This window comes from Cydia splendana, chromosome 27 (genome assembly GCF_910591565.1).
Source record: "Cydia splendana chromosome 27, ilCydSple1.2, whole genome shotgun sequence".
In the NCBI taxonomy this organism is placed as follows: domain Eukaryota; kingdom Metazoa; phylum Arthropoda; class Insecta; order Lepidoptera; family Tortricidae; genus Cydia; species Cydia splendana.
In genome coordinates this window covers 9,562,005-9,579,673 of record NC_085986.1, presented here as the reverse complement: position 1 = coordinate 9,579,673, position 17,669 = coordinate 9,562,005, and the positions used below count along the sequence as shown (strand labels likewise).

Below are 17,669 nucleotides of genomic sequence, written 5' to 3'. Positions count from 1 at the left end.
TACACCGCCTCGCTGCCGGCTACACCGCTCAGCGCCTTGTTGCTGGTACAGTGTTCTATTCACAGACTGCTCTCACCAGTGGGGCCGCGCTGCCCGCCGCCGCCAGCTACACCGCCTCGCTGCTGGCTACACCGCTCAGCGCCTTGTTGCTGGTACAGTGTTCTATTCACAGACTGCTCTCACCAGTGGGGCCGCGCTGCCCGCCGCCGCCAGCTACACCGCCTCGCTGCTGGCTACACCGCTCAGCGCCTTGTTGCTGGTACAGTGTTCTATTCACAGACTGCTCTCACCAGTGGGGCCGCGCTGCCCGCCGCCGCCAGCTACACCGCCTCGCTGCTGGCTACACCGCTCAGCGCCTTGTTGCTGGTACAGTGTTCTATTCACAGACTGCTCTCACCAGTGGGGCCGCGCTGCCCGCCGCCGCCAGCTACACCGCCTCGCTGCTGGCTACACCGCTCAGCGCCTTGTTGCTGGTACCAAAGAGAATAGAGTGTATAGAGACGGATGGTCAAAGTAAATTACTGCCATTTTTCGACAGAACATATAACTGTTAGAACACCATTTGACTTTGATCCTTATTCTTTCACGGATATGTGTTAACTTATTAAATATTAATATTAACGCCATCTACTCGACTATAGGCCAAAGGTATGGTGCAATCTTTTCGAGCGATGCTGGCGCCATAACCTTCAGCCTACTGTCGAGTAGATGGCGTTAATATTAATATTTAACAAGTTAACACATATCAATGCATGGCGTTCTAACAGTTTTAATCGTCTGTCGAAAGATATCAGTAAATGTACTGTAGCTTAATAATTTACCATGGCAGTAACTCTCTATTTCAAATTCGCTTTGCTGGTACGTATGGTAATACCATTCTTGAAGTTCGGTCTTCGGTCTCGCACGAGAATGCGCCGAGGTGGAACGCTGTGGCTGTGGCCTTTCGGCTCTAAATAGAGCTCAGCCTTCGGCCTCGCTTTTTGACACACTTGACCATTACCGAGCTCATTTACTCGTAGTAGTTGCCGAGTGATCATTAATAAGACGATAGCTCCAAGCAACAGACAAATCGCTGCCCCAATATTACAGGGTTCTATGTTTCACTTTTATCGAACTGAAATTTGAACATTGTCATAGTGACATTAAGTCGAATTTCAACTATCTTGAAAATTGTTATTTCTCGAATAAGGGAGCCGAAAACGGAGACAAATTAAACACCGGCTGATCACATTGACAAATTATATTCGACTGCTTTCGGCGGGTACGCAGCGCGCCGTCATATCTTAGATTACCCACATAACATCCCTCCACCAGTATTTCTAAAGTTACAAACTTAAAATTACAAAGTTTAAAAGAATTGTTTATAGTCAACATTCTTCCTTAACCGTTTCCCAATAGGCTCAGTAGCCTCTGGTTCGACAGGAGGCACAGTTATGTCGCCAGAATTGGTCCCGGAGCCAGCATCCTCATACTCCAAAGAGTGGTCAGCATCTGTCTCTTGGTCGACTTGGTCTGGCTGGTCCTCTAGTCTGCCAATATCTGGTAATTGATCAGTTGCAGGTGCTGTCTGTATCATCTCTGTGACTGCTGGATGCTCATTTAAGATGAGGGATACTTGGAAGTCATCCGCCACTGAGTCGGCTGTCGATGAGGGCTGTGACAATCGTGCTAACTCGGCCACTCTTGGCTGGACCGTCGCAGGGGCCGCCACTGCACTGTAGTCCGACACATGTTCCTCCTCCCCCTTATATTTCAAAATTTGATTTGTGTGTTTTTTTACACTTCGGTTAAGGTTTAATAATTGTACTATATATACTGAAGATCCAAGTTTTTTTTAATATTTGACCCCTAACTAACCGTCTATTTTGATTAATATAAACTTGCACTAACACTTGTTCACCGATTGCGAAATTCACTTTGCGAGAACCACGGTATTGTTCACTCTGTTGACATTGTTTTTCTTTGACAAGTACGTCGAGTGGTGCGCTGCATGATGCAACGTTTTGTGGTACTATCAAGTCCAACCTACTTCTTAATTTCCGCCCAAATAATAATTCAGAAGGGGATCTGTCTGTAGTGCTGTGTTTGGAATTCCTGTAATGGAATAAAAATTCTTGAATTTTTACATTTAAATCTTTCCCGCTGCTGCCCGACATTATTATCGCCTTAATAGCCCGCTTTATTATTTTAACATAGCTCTCGGCTTGCCCGTTACTAGCCGGGTTATAACTGGGTGATGTAATATGTTGTATTCCATTACGAGTGCAAAACTCCTTAAATTCTTTGGATGTGAAATAGGATCCATTATCACTGCAAATAACGTTAAATATTCCAAATCTTGCCATTACTTCACATAGCCGTTCTATAATTACGCGAGTACTATAATTATTAGACACCTCAAAACATCCCATCCTCGTCGCCACTGTTATTTCTCGAATAAGGGAGCCGAAAACGGAGACAAATTAAACACCGGCTGATCACATTGACAAATTATATTCGACTGCTTTCGGCGGGTACGCAGCGCGCCGTCATATCTTAGATTACCCACATAACAAGTTTCACAGTGCAATTCAAAATGCGAACGAGTCCATGGCGGAGTGGGCAGCTCGCGTGCGCGGCCTGGCCGCGCATTGCGAGTTCAGCGCGGATTCATTCGGTGACCTGCTGCGGGATCGGTTCGTGCTCGGCATGGCGCACGGGCCCGAGCGGGATAAGCTGTTTACGACAAAAATGGCGGACGTCACATTACAAAAAGCATTAGAAATTGCAGAGGGCATGCGGAGCGCGCGAATAGGATCACAGCAAGGTCGAAGCGCCGCAGCGGGCGCGGCAACGGAGGCCGCGCAGGTTCCTCTACAAGTACTGAAGATGTCGGCGGCACCGGCGCGTAGCGGCGGCGGGCCACCGCGCGGCCAGCACGGGCCCGGCGCGGGCGCCGGCACCAGCGACGCGCGCGGCGGCGGCGTCGCATGCGGAGTTTGCGGCTACACGGGCCATCAGCAGGACTCGTGTCGTTTTAAGCATCACGTTTGTAAACGTTGCGGCGTTAAAGGTCATCTAAAACGAATGTGTTCAAAAGGAGTATCTCGACAATACTACGTCGAGTGCGGCGCTGATGATGATGAGGATGTAACCGGTAAGCGTGTTGTATGCAATATTCGCTCAGTTCGAGGAGAACCCATGAAGGAATCTGTCGTAGTAAATGAAAATACTATAACTTTTGAGATGGACACGGGTTCTCCGGTAACGATGATACCGAAAAGTACTTATAAGTCGTTATTCCGTAATTTCCCGCTGCAACCGGCTGTGCATCTACAATGCTATAACGGTGGCCCCATCGATACATTAGGCACGTTGACCCTACCCTTTAGGTATAAATCTATGACTAATGACATAACGGTTCATGTGGCACGGGACGAAGGGCCCTTGCTATTAGGCCGAGATTTTTGTTCCAAATTTAATTTGGAGCTTTGTCAGGTAAATTTTTGCAAATACGATGAATTGACTACAAAATATCCAAAACTATTTTCAAATAAATTAGGTTGTTGCAAAAATACAAAAATTGAGCTAAAAATAAAACCAAACACAAAACCCATTTTTTGTAGGGCGCGGCCATTACCTTTCTCTCTAAGAGAGCAAGTAGAACGAGAATTAAATAGATTGACGGGGCTAGGCATTTTAGTTCCTATTAATTATTCAGAGTATGCTAGTCCAATTGTGCCAGTAATAAAACATGATAAGTCGTTAAGGTTATGTGCGGACTATTCAGTTTCACTCAATAAACATTTACTTGTAGAAAAATACCCACTGCCCCGCGTAGATGAACTATTTGCTAAACTTAATGGGGGCGAACAATTTTCAAAACTTGATTTGTCGAGCGCCTACAACCAGTTAGTCTTATCAGAAGATTCGCAATTGTTAACTACTATAAATACTCACAAAGGACTATTCATGTATACGCGCCTAGTGTTTGGCTTGGCGTCGGCGCCGGCCATTTTTCAAAGAACCATGGAAACCTTGTTGGCAGGTTTAGATGGGGTTCTTGTTTATTTGGACGACATCCTGGTAACGGGGAAAAACAAAAGTGAACATGTAAAAGGACTGCATGAGGTGTTTCGCAGATTAGAAGCGGCCGGGCTGGTGTTACAAAAAGAAAAATGTTCCTTTTTCCAAAACTCTGTATCGTATTTAGGGTACATTATAGATAAGCACGGTATTCACAAGTCACCAGAAAAAGTGAAGGCTATATTAGAAGCTAAAAGCCCCAGTAACGTGTCAGAGCTACAATCATTTTTAGGGCTCGTGAATTATTATAGGAATTTCGTGGAAAATGCTTCCAGTATTCTTAGTCCGCTTCACGAATTGTTACAAAAACATGTACCATGGATTTGGAAACAGGAACATGCCGATGCAGTTAATAAGATAAAAAAAGAATTATCACTGGATAAAAATTTAGCACATTTTAATCCGGATGCCGATTTATTTTTGACAGTAGATGCATCGCCTTTCGGCTTGGGCGCTATTTTATCGTTAATGGTAGAAGGGGTAGAAAAACCGGTTTCATATGCTTCGCGATCGTTGTCTGCTGCCGAAAAAAGGTATAGTCAGATAGAAAAAGAGGCAAGTGCTATCTTGTTCGGAATCCGCAAGTATCATCAATACTTATATGGGCGGAACATTCCATTTACTTTAAGGACAGACCACAAGCCACTTTTGTCTATATTTAATCCTGAGAAAGGTATACCTGAAGTTTCGGCGAACAGACTACAAAGGTACGCAATATTCTTATCAGCGTATAACTATAAGATTGAATATGTGTCAAGTTCGCGTAATTCAGCTGATTTCTTGAGCCGAGCGCCCAGCGAGGAACCGGTTTTGCACATTGATGACCTATCTACCAACGGTAATTATGTAAACTTTGTTCATGAGGGCGACAGTTTTTTATCATTAAACGACTTAAAAATAGGTACGCAATCGGACGGCACACTTTCAAAGGTGATCCATTTTATTTTAAATGGGTGGCCTAATAAAGTTCAAGATGTATTGCTAAAGGCGTATTATGATAATCGTAGTGAGTTAGCTGTCGAAAACGACCTTGTAGTGTTTGTGCTATTGAGCTATAGTAGGGATGACGTAGTCTCGGGTTCACGGGTGGTGGGGCGACAGTCACGTGAGAGCCGTTGGTGCGAGCGGACGTGTCGATCCTAGCTACTGGTGACGTAACGAGCCATATACTTGTCTCCCTGTGTGTGTGAGTACTACATGTGGCGACGAGAAAAAAGGTCAGTAGAAATATATATTTTCGAGTAAGTAAACAAAAAAAAAATTACAAAGGAAATGAGGGTGTTTCAATAAATACATTTGTTTACATTAAGTAGATGTCTATCTATCCTTTGATGTCTAATTAACTACACGATCAGGGACCAAAAGTAAGTAAATAACACGAATTTAAGCCATCTAATGAACAACCAGTTGCCAAAAAAGTTGTAACATAGAAAAAAAAAATGTAGGTAACTTGAAGTAAACAAAGAAACTTATTTAAATCTTATCTATCAGGGGTACCTACTTAGACGGATTGAGTACAAACATTGTCGCGTTTCCAGTGCAGTACGATTTTGAATACCTAACTAGATGGCTACGTCATCAATAGTTTTATTATACTGATGATAGACGGGCGCATGTATTATACAGCGAAGTTAATGCTTATTTGACCGTAATAAATGTTACTTTGTATCTGCAGATGTGTAACTATGCTGACAAGTAAATATATCTAACGAATTATGGTAGTTTATATAATGAGATAATAATCTAAGTATATTGTTATTCCTTTTGAGATTATGGATACGTACGTTTTACAATCGTACAAAAGTAGACATTGCGGTAATTTTATTCCTTGACAATTGATTAAAAAAAAAACAGTGGTATTCAGTTCATCAACAGTTTGTATTTCCTTTATTTATTTATTTTGTATCTAGAATAAAATATATGTAACCTGTTAATCTAACGTACCTTAAGTAGATAAACTAAAAAAAAAAAAAAGAATATGTATAGTTTGTCACAGGACTGTCTCATTTCAATCATAGACAGAGAGAATCATACTATCTTTGTCTTACACTAGTACTAGCAGTACTAGCACCAAAAAGAAAAGGATGAGTATAGTTTTCCTGGTTCTTGCTGACTGACAAATTGGTTTGACCAAATATATATTATAGTACATTATTCAGTAGATGATGTAGGCAGTATATGTGTTCCGGGCAGTATGAGCCCTCATGAAATTGTAAATCATACGTAAATGTGTTGTGGGCAGTATGGGCCTTCATGAAATTGTAAACCATGCGTAAATGTGTTCCGGGCAGTATGAGCCCTCATGAAATTGTAAATCATACGTAAATGTGTTGTGGGCAGTATGGGCCTTCATGAAATTGTAAACCATGCGTAAAAGTGTTATTGGCAGTATGGGCCTTCATGAAATTGTAAATCATACGTAAATGTGTTGTGGGCAGTATGGGCCCTCATGAAATTGTAAACCATGCGTAAATATGTTGTGGGCAGTACGGGCCTTCATGAAATTGTAAACCGTGCGTAAGTATGTATGTATATAGGCAGTACGGGCCTTCATGAAATTGTAAACCGTGCGTAAGTATGTAGATAGGCAGTACGGGCCTTCATGAAATTGTAAACCGCGCGTAATATGCTATATAGGTACCTACACCAACGTGAAAGAGCACGATTTAGGCAGTATATAATAAAATGTAAATCATACGTATATTGTATGGTATGTTGACTGCGTGGTCCATAGGTTACTTTTGGTTGCAGGTCGCCCCAAATATACTCCAAACATGGCAAATTTACTTCCACCGCCCGAGAAACTTGATTTCGAAGGTGACAATGCCACAATCGCGTTGCGTTGGGAAAGGTGGAAAAGGTCGTTACAGATCTACCTGGATGCGACTGAAATTAAAGGTGCAGAGAAGAAGCGAGCTACTTTGTTACTTTTGGGTGGATCTGAGCTGCAAGAAATTATTTATAATGTGCCAGGAGCATACGTTGATGCTTCTGAAAGTAACGATGTTTTTAGAATTGCCATTGAGAAACTGGATGGATACTTCCTTCCTAAGAAAAATAAAATTTACGAAAGGCACCTGTTTCGCCAAATCAAACAAGAGGACGGTGAAATGTTTGAGAAATTTGTAGTTAGGTTGCGAAATCAAGCTAGCAAATGCGTTTTTAAGAGTTCAGATGAAAACTTGATTGGTCAAATTGTAGATCTTCTTCAGAGCTAAGGAAAAAAATATTGACGTTAGGAGATAGTGTCACTCTAGATAAAATAATTGCAGAAGCTAATACACTAGAAGCGGTAGGGTATCAGCTAGAAGGATATGGACAAAACAAAAATGCGACAACTAACAATTCCGACGTTAATACGGTTTTGAATCGTTCAAGCAAACCGAGTTCGAATAAACCAAGAACGCAAAAATGTGGAAGATGTGGCTATAATGCGCATACTTCAAATCAGGAATGTCCGGCAAAAAAGAAAAAATGTCACGCTTGTGAAAAAGTGGGACATTTTAGCGCGGTGTGTAGGAGTATACCTCAAAAACGAAAGATGGAAACTAACATAGAGGAAGATAGGAAGATTAAAAGAAGCAGGGGTGAAAAGAGAGTAATTTCAACTGAAGATGAAGCTAAACCCGAAAGTGTCCATTACATTTTTTTAAAAAAGAAGTTTTTGAATCGCATCTTTGCTTTCATGATAATGTTCTCCGCAAGGGCAAGTGCAAGTGGGCGTTCCCGTAAATCCGACATTCAGTAGGGGCCGACACTTTATGCACAGACTATGTTCAGTTGTTTTGTAAACTACAGCCTAGGTACTCGAAAGATGTTCATGTGATTCGTATGCCCGCCTAATATGTTTTTATTAAATTAAAATTGCTGTATTGTGCAGTAAATATTAAGCTGCAGATATTTAATAATATTGGTACAAAAATCTTCCACGTGAAGGTATTTCCAGAAAATATGATTTTATAATTTAGTCTAGAAAAACTAGTCTGGTTGACATTCTTTACGTATGTACAGTGAGCTGCGAAATTGCATGGAGAAATTATGAATGAATTCATGGATAAAGTCGCCATGCACTTTTGCGGCTGATGGTACCTACGTTAGTAAAATTGTAATTTATTTGTTATTACATAGGGTTAATAGTGTTTCTCATTATTAGTTATGTTTATTTAGAATATCGATATCCTAAATGTCAGAGAATTTTCGTTGCTACAATGCTATGGCAAATGGCGAATAGTCATATCATACTAGAAAGTTTACAGTCACATTTGTTTTCGGACGTCATAGTTCCGTAAAACAATTTCCAGCGGTTGGCAAGTAGCATGCGTGTAGAGATTTCGAAAACACCAGGGTAACGTGACAATAACGTGAGTGCTCACTTAGGTATACCGGTTTTATAGCCCTTGACTCGCACAGGATAAGGAGCGATTATAATATGTTTTCAATAATTGATCACAGCGTCATTCAGTGTTGATTAGCTGTACCTATTCGATTAGTGTTAGGCGAGCTTTTGGTGAAATAACATAAAAGCCGAGATATTATAGTCTCTGGATTTAAGTCAAAATTAAAACAAAGACCTCGAAGAAGCTGTAATGGAGCACTTAATGATGAACAACTCGAGACCACATTCAGTAACGGAAAAAACACCTGCTGAACTATTTTTCAATAGACAAATTAAGCATAAAGTGCCAATCTGATTATTATACAATGAACATGAATTAGATGATTCCGAAGTAAGAGACAAGAACACAAAATATAAGGCGAAAGGGAAGGAGTATGGGTCTGGAAGAGAAGAGCAGAGGAGGTGTCATTTACAGAAGGTGACAAAGAGTAAAGTAATGGAAAAAAAAAACTAGATAAATTGAAGAAAATGTAGAACTCAATCAAATGAACGGGAAGAAAAAGAAATAATAAATTAAAAATAATATATACGAAAGTAAACTAATAAAGAACTTTTGCTTACTGATTTAAATGTTAACCGATTTCTCTCAATAAAATTATAATAAGGAAGGGATGTAGTGTTTGTGCTATTGAGCTATAGTAGGGATGACGTAGTCTCGGGTTCACGGGTGGTGGGGCGACAGTCACGTGAGAGCCGTTGGTGCGAGCGGACGTGTCGATCCTAGCTACTGGTGACGTAACGAGCCATATACTTGTCTCCCTGTGTGTGTGAGTACTACAGACCTTATTCTGAAAGGTCATAAAGTAATCATACCCCAATCTATGCGGTTAAAAATAATTGAAGAGTTACATAAGGGCCATTTAGGTGTGCATAAAATGAAAGCACAAGCCCGCGATAGGTTTTGGTGGCCGCGTCTATCACAGGATATCGAGGACTGGGTCGCGTCCTGCCGCGTGTGTGCAGCGCTACGGCCAGCGCCGGCGCGCGCGCCGCTCACGCCGTGGCCGTTCCCGCCGCACAGCTGGTATCGGGTTCACGTTGACTTATTGGGGCCCATCAACAGTAGAACTTTCTTAGTTATCGTAGACGCGTTTTCAAAATGGGTGGAATGTTTTGAGGTGTCTAATAATTATAGTACTCGCGTAATTATAGAACGGCTATGTGAAGTAATGGCAAGATTTGGAATATTTAACGTTATTTGCAGTGATAATGGATCCTATTTCACATCCAAAGAATTTAAGGAGTTTTGCACTCGTAATGGAATACAACATATTACATCACCCAGTTATAACCCGGCTAGTAACGGGCAAGCCGAGAGCTATGTTAAAATAATAAAGCGGGCTATTAAGGCGATAATAATGTCGGGCAGCAGCGGGAAAGATTTAAATGTAAAAATTCAAGAATTTTTATTCCATTACAGGAATTCCAAACACAGCACTACAGACAGATCCCCTTCTGAATTATTATTTGGGCGGAAATTAAGAAGTAGGTTGGACTTGATAGTACCACAAAACGTTGCATCATGCAGCGCACCACTCGACGTACTTGTCAAAGAAAAACAATGTCAACAGAGTGAACAATACCGTGGTTCTCGCAAAGTGAATTTCGCAATCGGTGAACAAGTGTTAGTGCAAGTTTATATTAATCAAAATAGACGGTTAGTTAGGGGTCAAATATTAAAAAAACTTAGAACCATACAACCTTGTAACATAGAACCTTGTAATATTGGGACAGCGAAATGGGTGTACACAGTAGAACACAATGGATTTTATCTGAAGATTAAGCAACAAAATAATTATTTTTTTGATCCCCAGTGCGGCCGCACTAGCATCCCCCCTCTAAGCGAAGTCCTCTCCACGACTATGCGCACTCTTATCCCGTTCACCGTTGGCTGCGCTACGACCCCGATGCGACAAGAGTTCGCAGTCCGGTTGGCTGCTCTGGCCTTAGTGTACGCGGAGTGCTGCGAGAGGCTGAACGCTGCTGAGGGCGGACTGTTAGCTGGCGACGTACTGGCGACGCTCTTAGTAGGTAAATAATAGTGATCATAGTCTCCTGAGGATGCCTCGTAGAGAGGCGAAACACGTGTCGAGGATTATTCTTTTGGTGGTGGTTTGTTATATTTATTTGCGTATTTATTTTTGCGGTGGGAGGGTGGGAATATTAATTGCGTGTAAAAATACGCAAGTAAGTATAACGGGTTAGCACTGATTGACTAGCACGTTATCCTTTCGCGGATAAGCAAAGTAATATTTTCGTTTTAATTAATATGGATTTCCGCAAAGTAACGCCTGATTCTATTCACGATTATAGTCTGTATCTTTAGGTATTTAAATAAAAGTAAACAAAATCTACCCTCAAATGGCTCAAGCCAGTCGAGGGTAGATGGAAACATTACATGATCAAATAATGTAGGTTAAAGTCAGGTCGTTCAGTGACAGATCCAGGTGTTTTTGTATTTGGTTGGTTAACCAATAAATGTTATAACTACCCGAAAATGTACAAATTGTTTGTTTACTTTTATTTAAACACCTAAAGCTACAGACTAGAATTGTGTTCGGGTTTGTTGCTTGGGAAGAGTTACCTGTTGAAGGAAAACCACAGTGAGCTATAATTACTGGTACTAAAAATTTAATTTTTGCCTAAAAACTTGTTGTTTTTTACAGAGGTGTGCTGGCTGGCGCTGAGCGCCGGCGCGTGCGCCGCGTACGCGCGCTGGTGGGGCGCGGCCGGCGCCAGGCTCATAGCACTAGTCGCCGTGCCTAAAGCACTAGATCAAGGTACGTTATATCTACGCGCGCTGGTGGGGCGCGGCCGGCGCCAGGCTCATAGCACTAGTCGCCGTGCCTAAAGCACTAGATCAAGGTACGTTATATCTACGCGCGCTGGTGGGGCGCGGCCGGCGCCAGGCTCATAGCACTAGTCGCCGTGCCTAAAGCACTAGATCAAGGTACGTTATATCTACGCGCGCTGGTGGGGCGCGGCCGGCGCCAGGCTCATAGCACTAGTCGCCGTGCCTAAAGCACTAGATCAAGGTACGTTATATCTACGCGCGCTGGTGGGGCGCGGCCGGCGCCAGGCTCATAGCACTAGTCGCCGTGCCTAAAGCACTAGATCAAGGTACGTTATATCTACGCGCGCTGGTGGGGCGCGGCCGGCGCCAGGCTCATAGCACTAGTCGCCGTGCCTAAAGCACTAGATCAAGGTACGTTATATCTACGCGCGCTGGTGGGGCGCGGCCGGCGCCAGGCTCATAGCACTAGTCGCCGTGCCTAAAGCACTAGATCAAGGTACGTTATATCTACGCGCGCTGGTGGGGCGCGGCCGGCGCCAGGCTCATAGCACTAGTCGCCGTGCCTAAAGCACTAGATCAAGGTACGTTATATCTACGCGCGCTGGTGGGGCGCGGCCGGCGCCAGGCTCATAGCACTAGTCGCCGTGCCTAAAGCACTAGATCAAGGTACGTTATATCTACGCGCGCTGGTGGGGCGCGGCCGGCGCCAGGCTCATAGCACTAGTCGCCGTGCCTAAAGCACTAGATCAAGGTACGTTATATCTACGCGCGCTGGTGGGGCGCGGCCGGCGCCAGGCTCATAGCACTAGTCGCCGTGCCTAAAGCACTAGATCAAGGTACGTTATATCTACGCGCGCTGGTGGGGCGCGGCCGGCGCCAGGCTCATAGCACTAGTCGCCGTGCCTAAAGCACTAGATCAAGGTACGTTATATCTACGCGCGCTGGTGGGGCGCGGCCGGCGCCAGGCTCATAGCACTAGTCGCCGTGCCTAAAGCACTAGATCAAGGTACGTTATATCTACGCGCGCTGGTGGGGCGCGGCCGGCGCCAGGCTCATAGCACTAGTCGCCGTGCCTAAAGCACTAGATCAAGGTACGTTATATCTACGCGCGCTGGTGGGGCGCGGCCGGCGCCAGGCTCATAGCACTAGTCGCCGTGCCTAAAGCACTAGATCAAGGTACGTTATATCTACGCGCGCTGGTGGGGCGCGGCCGGCGCCAGGCTCATAGCACTAGTCGCCGTGCCTAAAGCACTAGATCAAGGTACGTTATATCTACGCGCGCTGGTGGGGCGCGGCCGGCGCCAGGCTCATAGCACTAGTCGCCGTGCCTAAAGCACTAGATCAAGGTACGTTATATCTACGCGCGCTGGTGGGGCGCGGCCGGCGCCAGGCTCATAGCACTAGTCGCCGTGCCTAAAGCACTAGATCAAGGTACGTTATATCTACGCGCGCTGGTGGGGCGCGGCCGGCGCCAGGCTCATAGCACTAGTCGCCGTGCCTAAAGCACTAGATCAAGGTACGTTATGCAGGGTCATTTTTGGACCGTTAGCCACCCATATAACCATTCCAGTCGCAGAATCACAAAGTGGTAACTAAATGTCAGATGTGTCGTAACAGAGTCCACACAATGTGTCTAGAATTGTTTCGAAACAAAGTGTCGTCGCCGTGTCTACACTTTTCCGTAACAAGGTGTCGACACATTTGTGTGCACTTTGCGTGCGGTTTGCGACTAAATCTGACAGCAAATTTGTGACAGCAAATGTCAATATAAAATACCTCTTGAAAACCAAGGTTTGTCAAACTACTATTAGTGTCTCGTGTGCTCGTAATTCTAGTAAGTCATCATGGGCAATGCAAATGATAATAATCGACCGAAACCATATAAACACCCAACACCCGTCAACCTTTTACAGAAAAGTTTTTAAAGAAATTCAATAAGCTACTTAGGTCAGGCAACGAATGCTCCAAAAGTTGTAGAGGGAAATGCTCGGAACACAATTTTTGACTCCGTAACTCGGTTTGACAAGTTAGGAGGTGAACATATCAAAAGTCCCCGGCCGTAGCCCTTGAGCGGGGGGGAGAGAGGGGGCTTTGAAGGTCCCATTTTCCCGTTTTTCGATTATATCTCGGAAACTATGCATCTCAGCGACATGGCCATTTATACAAAATGAAAGTTAATTTAATTTGTTACAAGTTTATTCCGTCAATTTTTTCGATATGTTGAATAGTTTTTGAGATATCCGCTCTTGAAAGTTTATTTAGGGCTCTCAATTTTATCTTGATATATCTATATCAGTGAAGGTGCTAGGCCGTGTTTGGTATCGTTTTCGTATAAATCTGGGGTGCTGAATCCATTTAAGATATCACATTGACACCATTCCACAAAATAAAAATAAATCTTTTTAGGGTTCCGTACCTCAAAAGGAAAAAACGGAACCCTTATAGGATCACTCGTGCGTCTGTATGTATGTCCGTCTGAATACACAAAATAGTTCTTTACCTATAGATGACAGGAAAACCTATTAGAAATGTGCAGTCAAGCGCGAGTCGGACTTAATGTACGGAACCCTTAATACCCGAGTCCGACTCGCACTTGGCCGGTTTTTTTGAAACTCTTCTTGACGCTTAACCGCTGAACCGATTTCGTTGAAATTTGGTATAGAAATAGTTTGCGTCCCGGAACAGGACATAGGATAGATCTTATAACCAAAATCATCTTTTGAAGGTGTGAAAAGTGGCGTGGAAATTTGTACGGGAAATCAATAACCGCTGAACCGATTTATATGAAATTTGGGATGGTCTACATCTTTGATTTAGTTAAAAATGATGAAAAAACATGACTTCAAACCTAAACTTAAACAGTATTAACTTCAAGAAGTCAATTCTGAATTCCCCCCTACACCTCATTTCACACCATTAAAGGGTGATTTTTGAGATAACTTATTATATCCTGTCTCGGGACTCAAAATATATGTGTACCAAATTTAAATTTAAACTGTTCAGCAGTTTAAGCGTGAAGAGGAGTTTAAAAGAAAGTATTTTAATAAGTTTATATGTTTTTACTTCGGAATGGTGTCAATGTGATACCTTAACTAAATTTGGTACTGCGAATTTATACGAAAACGATACCAAAACATGGCCTCGTAGCTTTACTGTTGTAGAAGTCAAAATAAAATTGAGTGCCCTAAATTCTTATTACTTGGCCAAACTTGTGTAGAAGGAAAAGGTAAAATAAAAGTCTTCGGCAGGAATATAAGACACAAATATATTTTTTTTTTGCGTTACTATTTCATTCATCAAATATAAACATACCTTGATTATACTATTCTAGTGAGATCCTCATAGATAAACAAAAACATTTACTTAAAAAATTACAAGGTCGAAATGTCACGGAACTTTTTTTTTTTTTTCCTTTATTAAGGGGCTTTTTCGATTGAACGAATATGTCACCCCATAAAAAACAGACTTAATTAACAAAGTTAAAAGAAAGTAAATAGCTACATCTAGTTTAATTACATCACACATTTCTGTCCCTCAGACCGCACTTAACAATATTTAGTACCTTTTCAACAACCTCAGACATGGGGTTCGAAAGGTAGGTATTACATAACCCAATGGAACTGTCATTGTCATGAAATATCTGTCTTCTAAGTCGCTCATTTCGGACACACTCCATTAAAATATGATACACATCCTCGACGCGATTACATAAGGTGCATAATTCCGAATTCACTTTACGCATGAGGTAGGCGAACTTATTCAATGGGATGTGTCCAGGCGGCTTAGCACGGTCGCGTTTTTATCCCTTGTCACCATGCCTGTCACGTTCTAACAAGTATGTAAGTGCGAAAGGGACGCGCATAGTGATAGTCGATAAAAGTGGAACCGTGCTGAGCCCGCAGAGCGCAATCTCAATAATAAAACTAGATCCTGCCTACACAACACACTATTATCAATCCAAGGAGAATTAAAGGGTTGTGGCTGTATTGTCTTATACCAAATACCTTTGTCCCTAGATCTCTCGTCGAAATATTCCTTCCACAATTCGCGACACTTTAATTTGACTAAATGTAAACAGTCATTATTGCCCCCATATAATGTTTCAAGTGAAATTCAATGCCATCGCTGCATGCCTGTTTTGCTAATGCATCAGCTGTCTCATTGCCACTTATACCTACATGCGATGGAATCCATTGCAATATTATAACTTTTGCCATAGATTTAGTAATATGTGAAAAATATAAACTTTTATGACAAAAAAATCTGGACACAATTTAAGAATCACCCAATTGCGTCGAGGAATCATCTGTATTTTTGCTTGTTTCATTACCTCCTCGCTTCTTTTTTGTCCTTTGTATTCTGTAGCAATTTGTTAGATCTGAAAATAAAGATAACTTGCGTCGTCACGGATGTCGATTTATAGGTTTTAGGGAGTGCAGAATTCGAAAACGATGATCATTTTATAATCCAAGATGGCGGCTACGTATTTTGTCATAAAAGGGGAATCCAAAATAGTCATCATTTTCGAAATCTGCGCCCCCTAAAACCTATAAAACGACATCCATGACGACTTTTATGACATAGTGCATGGCCGCCATCTTGGAATCCAAAATAGTCATCATTTTCGAAATCTGCGCCCCCTAAAACCTATAAAACGATATCCATGACGACTTTTATGACATAGTGCATTGCCGCCATTTTTAAATTGAAAATGTTATCATTTTCGAAATCTGCGCCCCCCAAAACCTATAAAACGACACCCATGACGACTTTTATGACATAGTGCATGGCCGCCATTTTGGATTCCAAAATGGTCATCATTTTCGAAAGCGGGGCCCCCTAAAACCTATAAAACGACATACATGACGACTTTTATGACATAGTGCATGGCCGCCATCTTGGAATCCAAAATGGTCATCATTTTCGAAATCTGCGCCCCCTAAAACCTATAAAACGACACCCATGACGACTTTTATGACATAGTGCATGGCCGCCATTTTGGAATCCTAAATGGTTATCATTTTCTAAATCTGCGCCCCCCAAAACCTATAAAACGACACCCATGACGACTTTTATGACATAGTGCATGGCCGGCATTTTGGATTTCAAAATGGTCATCATTTTCTAAATCGGGGCCCCCTAAAACCTATAAAACGACATCCATGACGACTTTTATGACATAGTGCATGGCCGCCATCTTGGAATCCAAAATGGTTATCATTTTCGAAATCTGCGCCCCCTAAAACCTATAAAACGACACCCATGACGACTTTTACGGCATAGTGCATGGCCGCCATTTTGGATTCCAAAATGGTCATCATTTTCAAAATTGGGGCCCCCTAAAACGTATAAAACGACATCCATGACGACTTTTATGACACAGTGCATGGCCGCCATTTCGGATTCCAAAATGGTCATTATTTTCGAAATCGGCACTCCCTAAAACCTATATATCGACACCTATCTCGACTTTTATGACAAAGTGTTTTGCTACCATCTGCATGCAAGACATTTCTATTATTTTTACGTACAAAAATGGCCCCCTGTCAACTTTCAATCGAGATTTAATCGATAATTTATTCGATTAATATTCAGATTAATTCAATTTCAATCTATGTTAGGTCGACTAAACTAATCACGATTAAAATTTGAGAATTAACTTTTTTTATTCCATTAATTAGTCGAATAAACAGTTAATCGATTAATGCCCATCTCTGACCACGGCATTTTTACACTTTGAGAATATCTGAAAACAAATCAACACAAGGAGCCATTTTGCAAATCCAGTAACATACCAGTAACTTTGTTATTACTTTTGACAGCGCGTGTCATGTGTCAACACAGAGTCGACACAAAGTCGAAACATTGCAACTACTTTGTGACTGCAATATTTCTCAGCCTTGAACCATATTTATACATCATAATTAACAAGTTTCGTAGTATGTAAAGCGTTATTTCTGTTATTTAAGTATAGTATACGCATCGAAGTACTAAAAATGCTTCAAATAATATAGTTATGAACACAGGCACTGAGAAGTAAACAATTTCATTTCCGGCTAAACTAAAACAATGTGGTGGCGCGTTGATTATATTACACTTAGTTTATCAAATCACTCGAGCAGTTTAATTGCCCATAATAATTTAAGTCATATTGTAATATAAATGCAAACAATATATAATTACGTCTTGTAATCCGTTTTAGAGATGGCGTATTAATGTCACTTATTTTTATTTAAGTACTTTTCCATCTGACAGTTTCCATTTGACAGGAACAAAATGAACGAATGAACGAATGATTTTGGCATAAAGTAGTCGCAAACCCGAAACAATGTGTGCACACGGCGACCACACTTTATGTCACTTTGTGTCATGTGTCGACCCTTCCCCATTTCTGGTAACTGTGTCGACACGGCG

The 17,669-nt window shown here is 42.1% G+C and overlaps 1 protein-coding gene and 1 long non-coding RNA gene across 2 annotated transcripts in view; both read left to right on the top strand.

Moving 5' to 3' along the window:
* LOC134803834 (uncharacterized) overlaps nucleotides 1–17,669 on the top strand; it is a 103,878-nt gene that overhangs the window by 57,167 nt on the left and 29,042 nt on the right. The gene's annotated exons all lie outside the window — the stretch shown is intronic.
* LOC134803782 (uncharacterized) overlaps nucleotides 1–17,669 on the top strand; it is a 63,094-nt gene that overhangs the window by 19,239 nt on the left and 26,186 nt on the right. Inside the window, exons 4-5 of the mRNA XM_063776617.1 lie at nucleotides 10,276–10,492; nucleotides 11,128–11,241. Of these exons, the coding sequence (XP_063632687.1) occupies nucleotides 10,324–10,492; nucleotides 11,128–11,241 (283 nt within the window). The 5' untranslated portion in view covers nucleotides 10,276–10,323. The remainder of the gene's footprint in view (nucleotides 1–10,275; nucleotides 10,493–11,127; nucleotides 11,242–17,669) is intronic.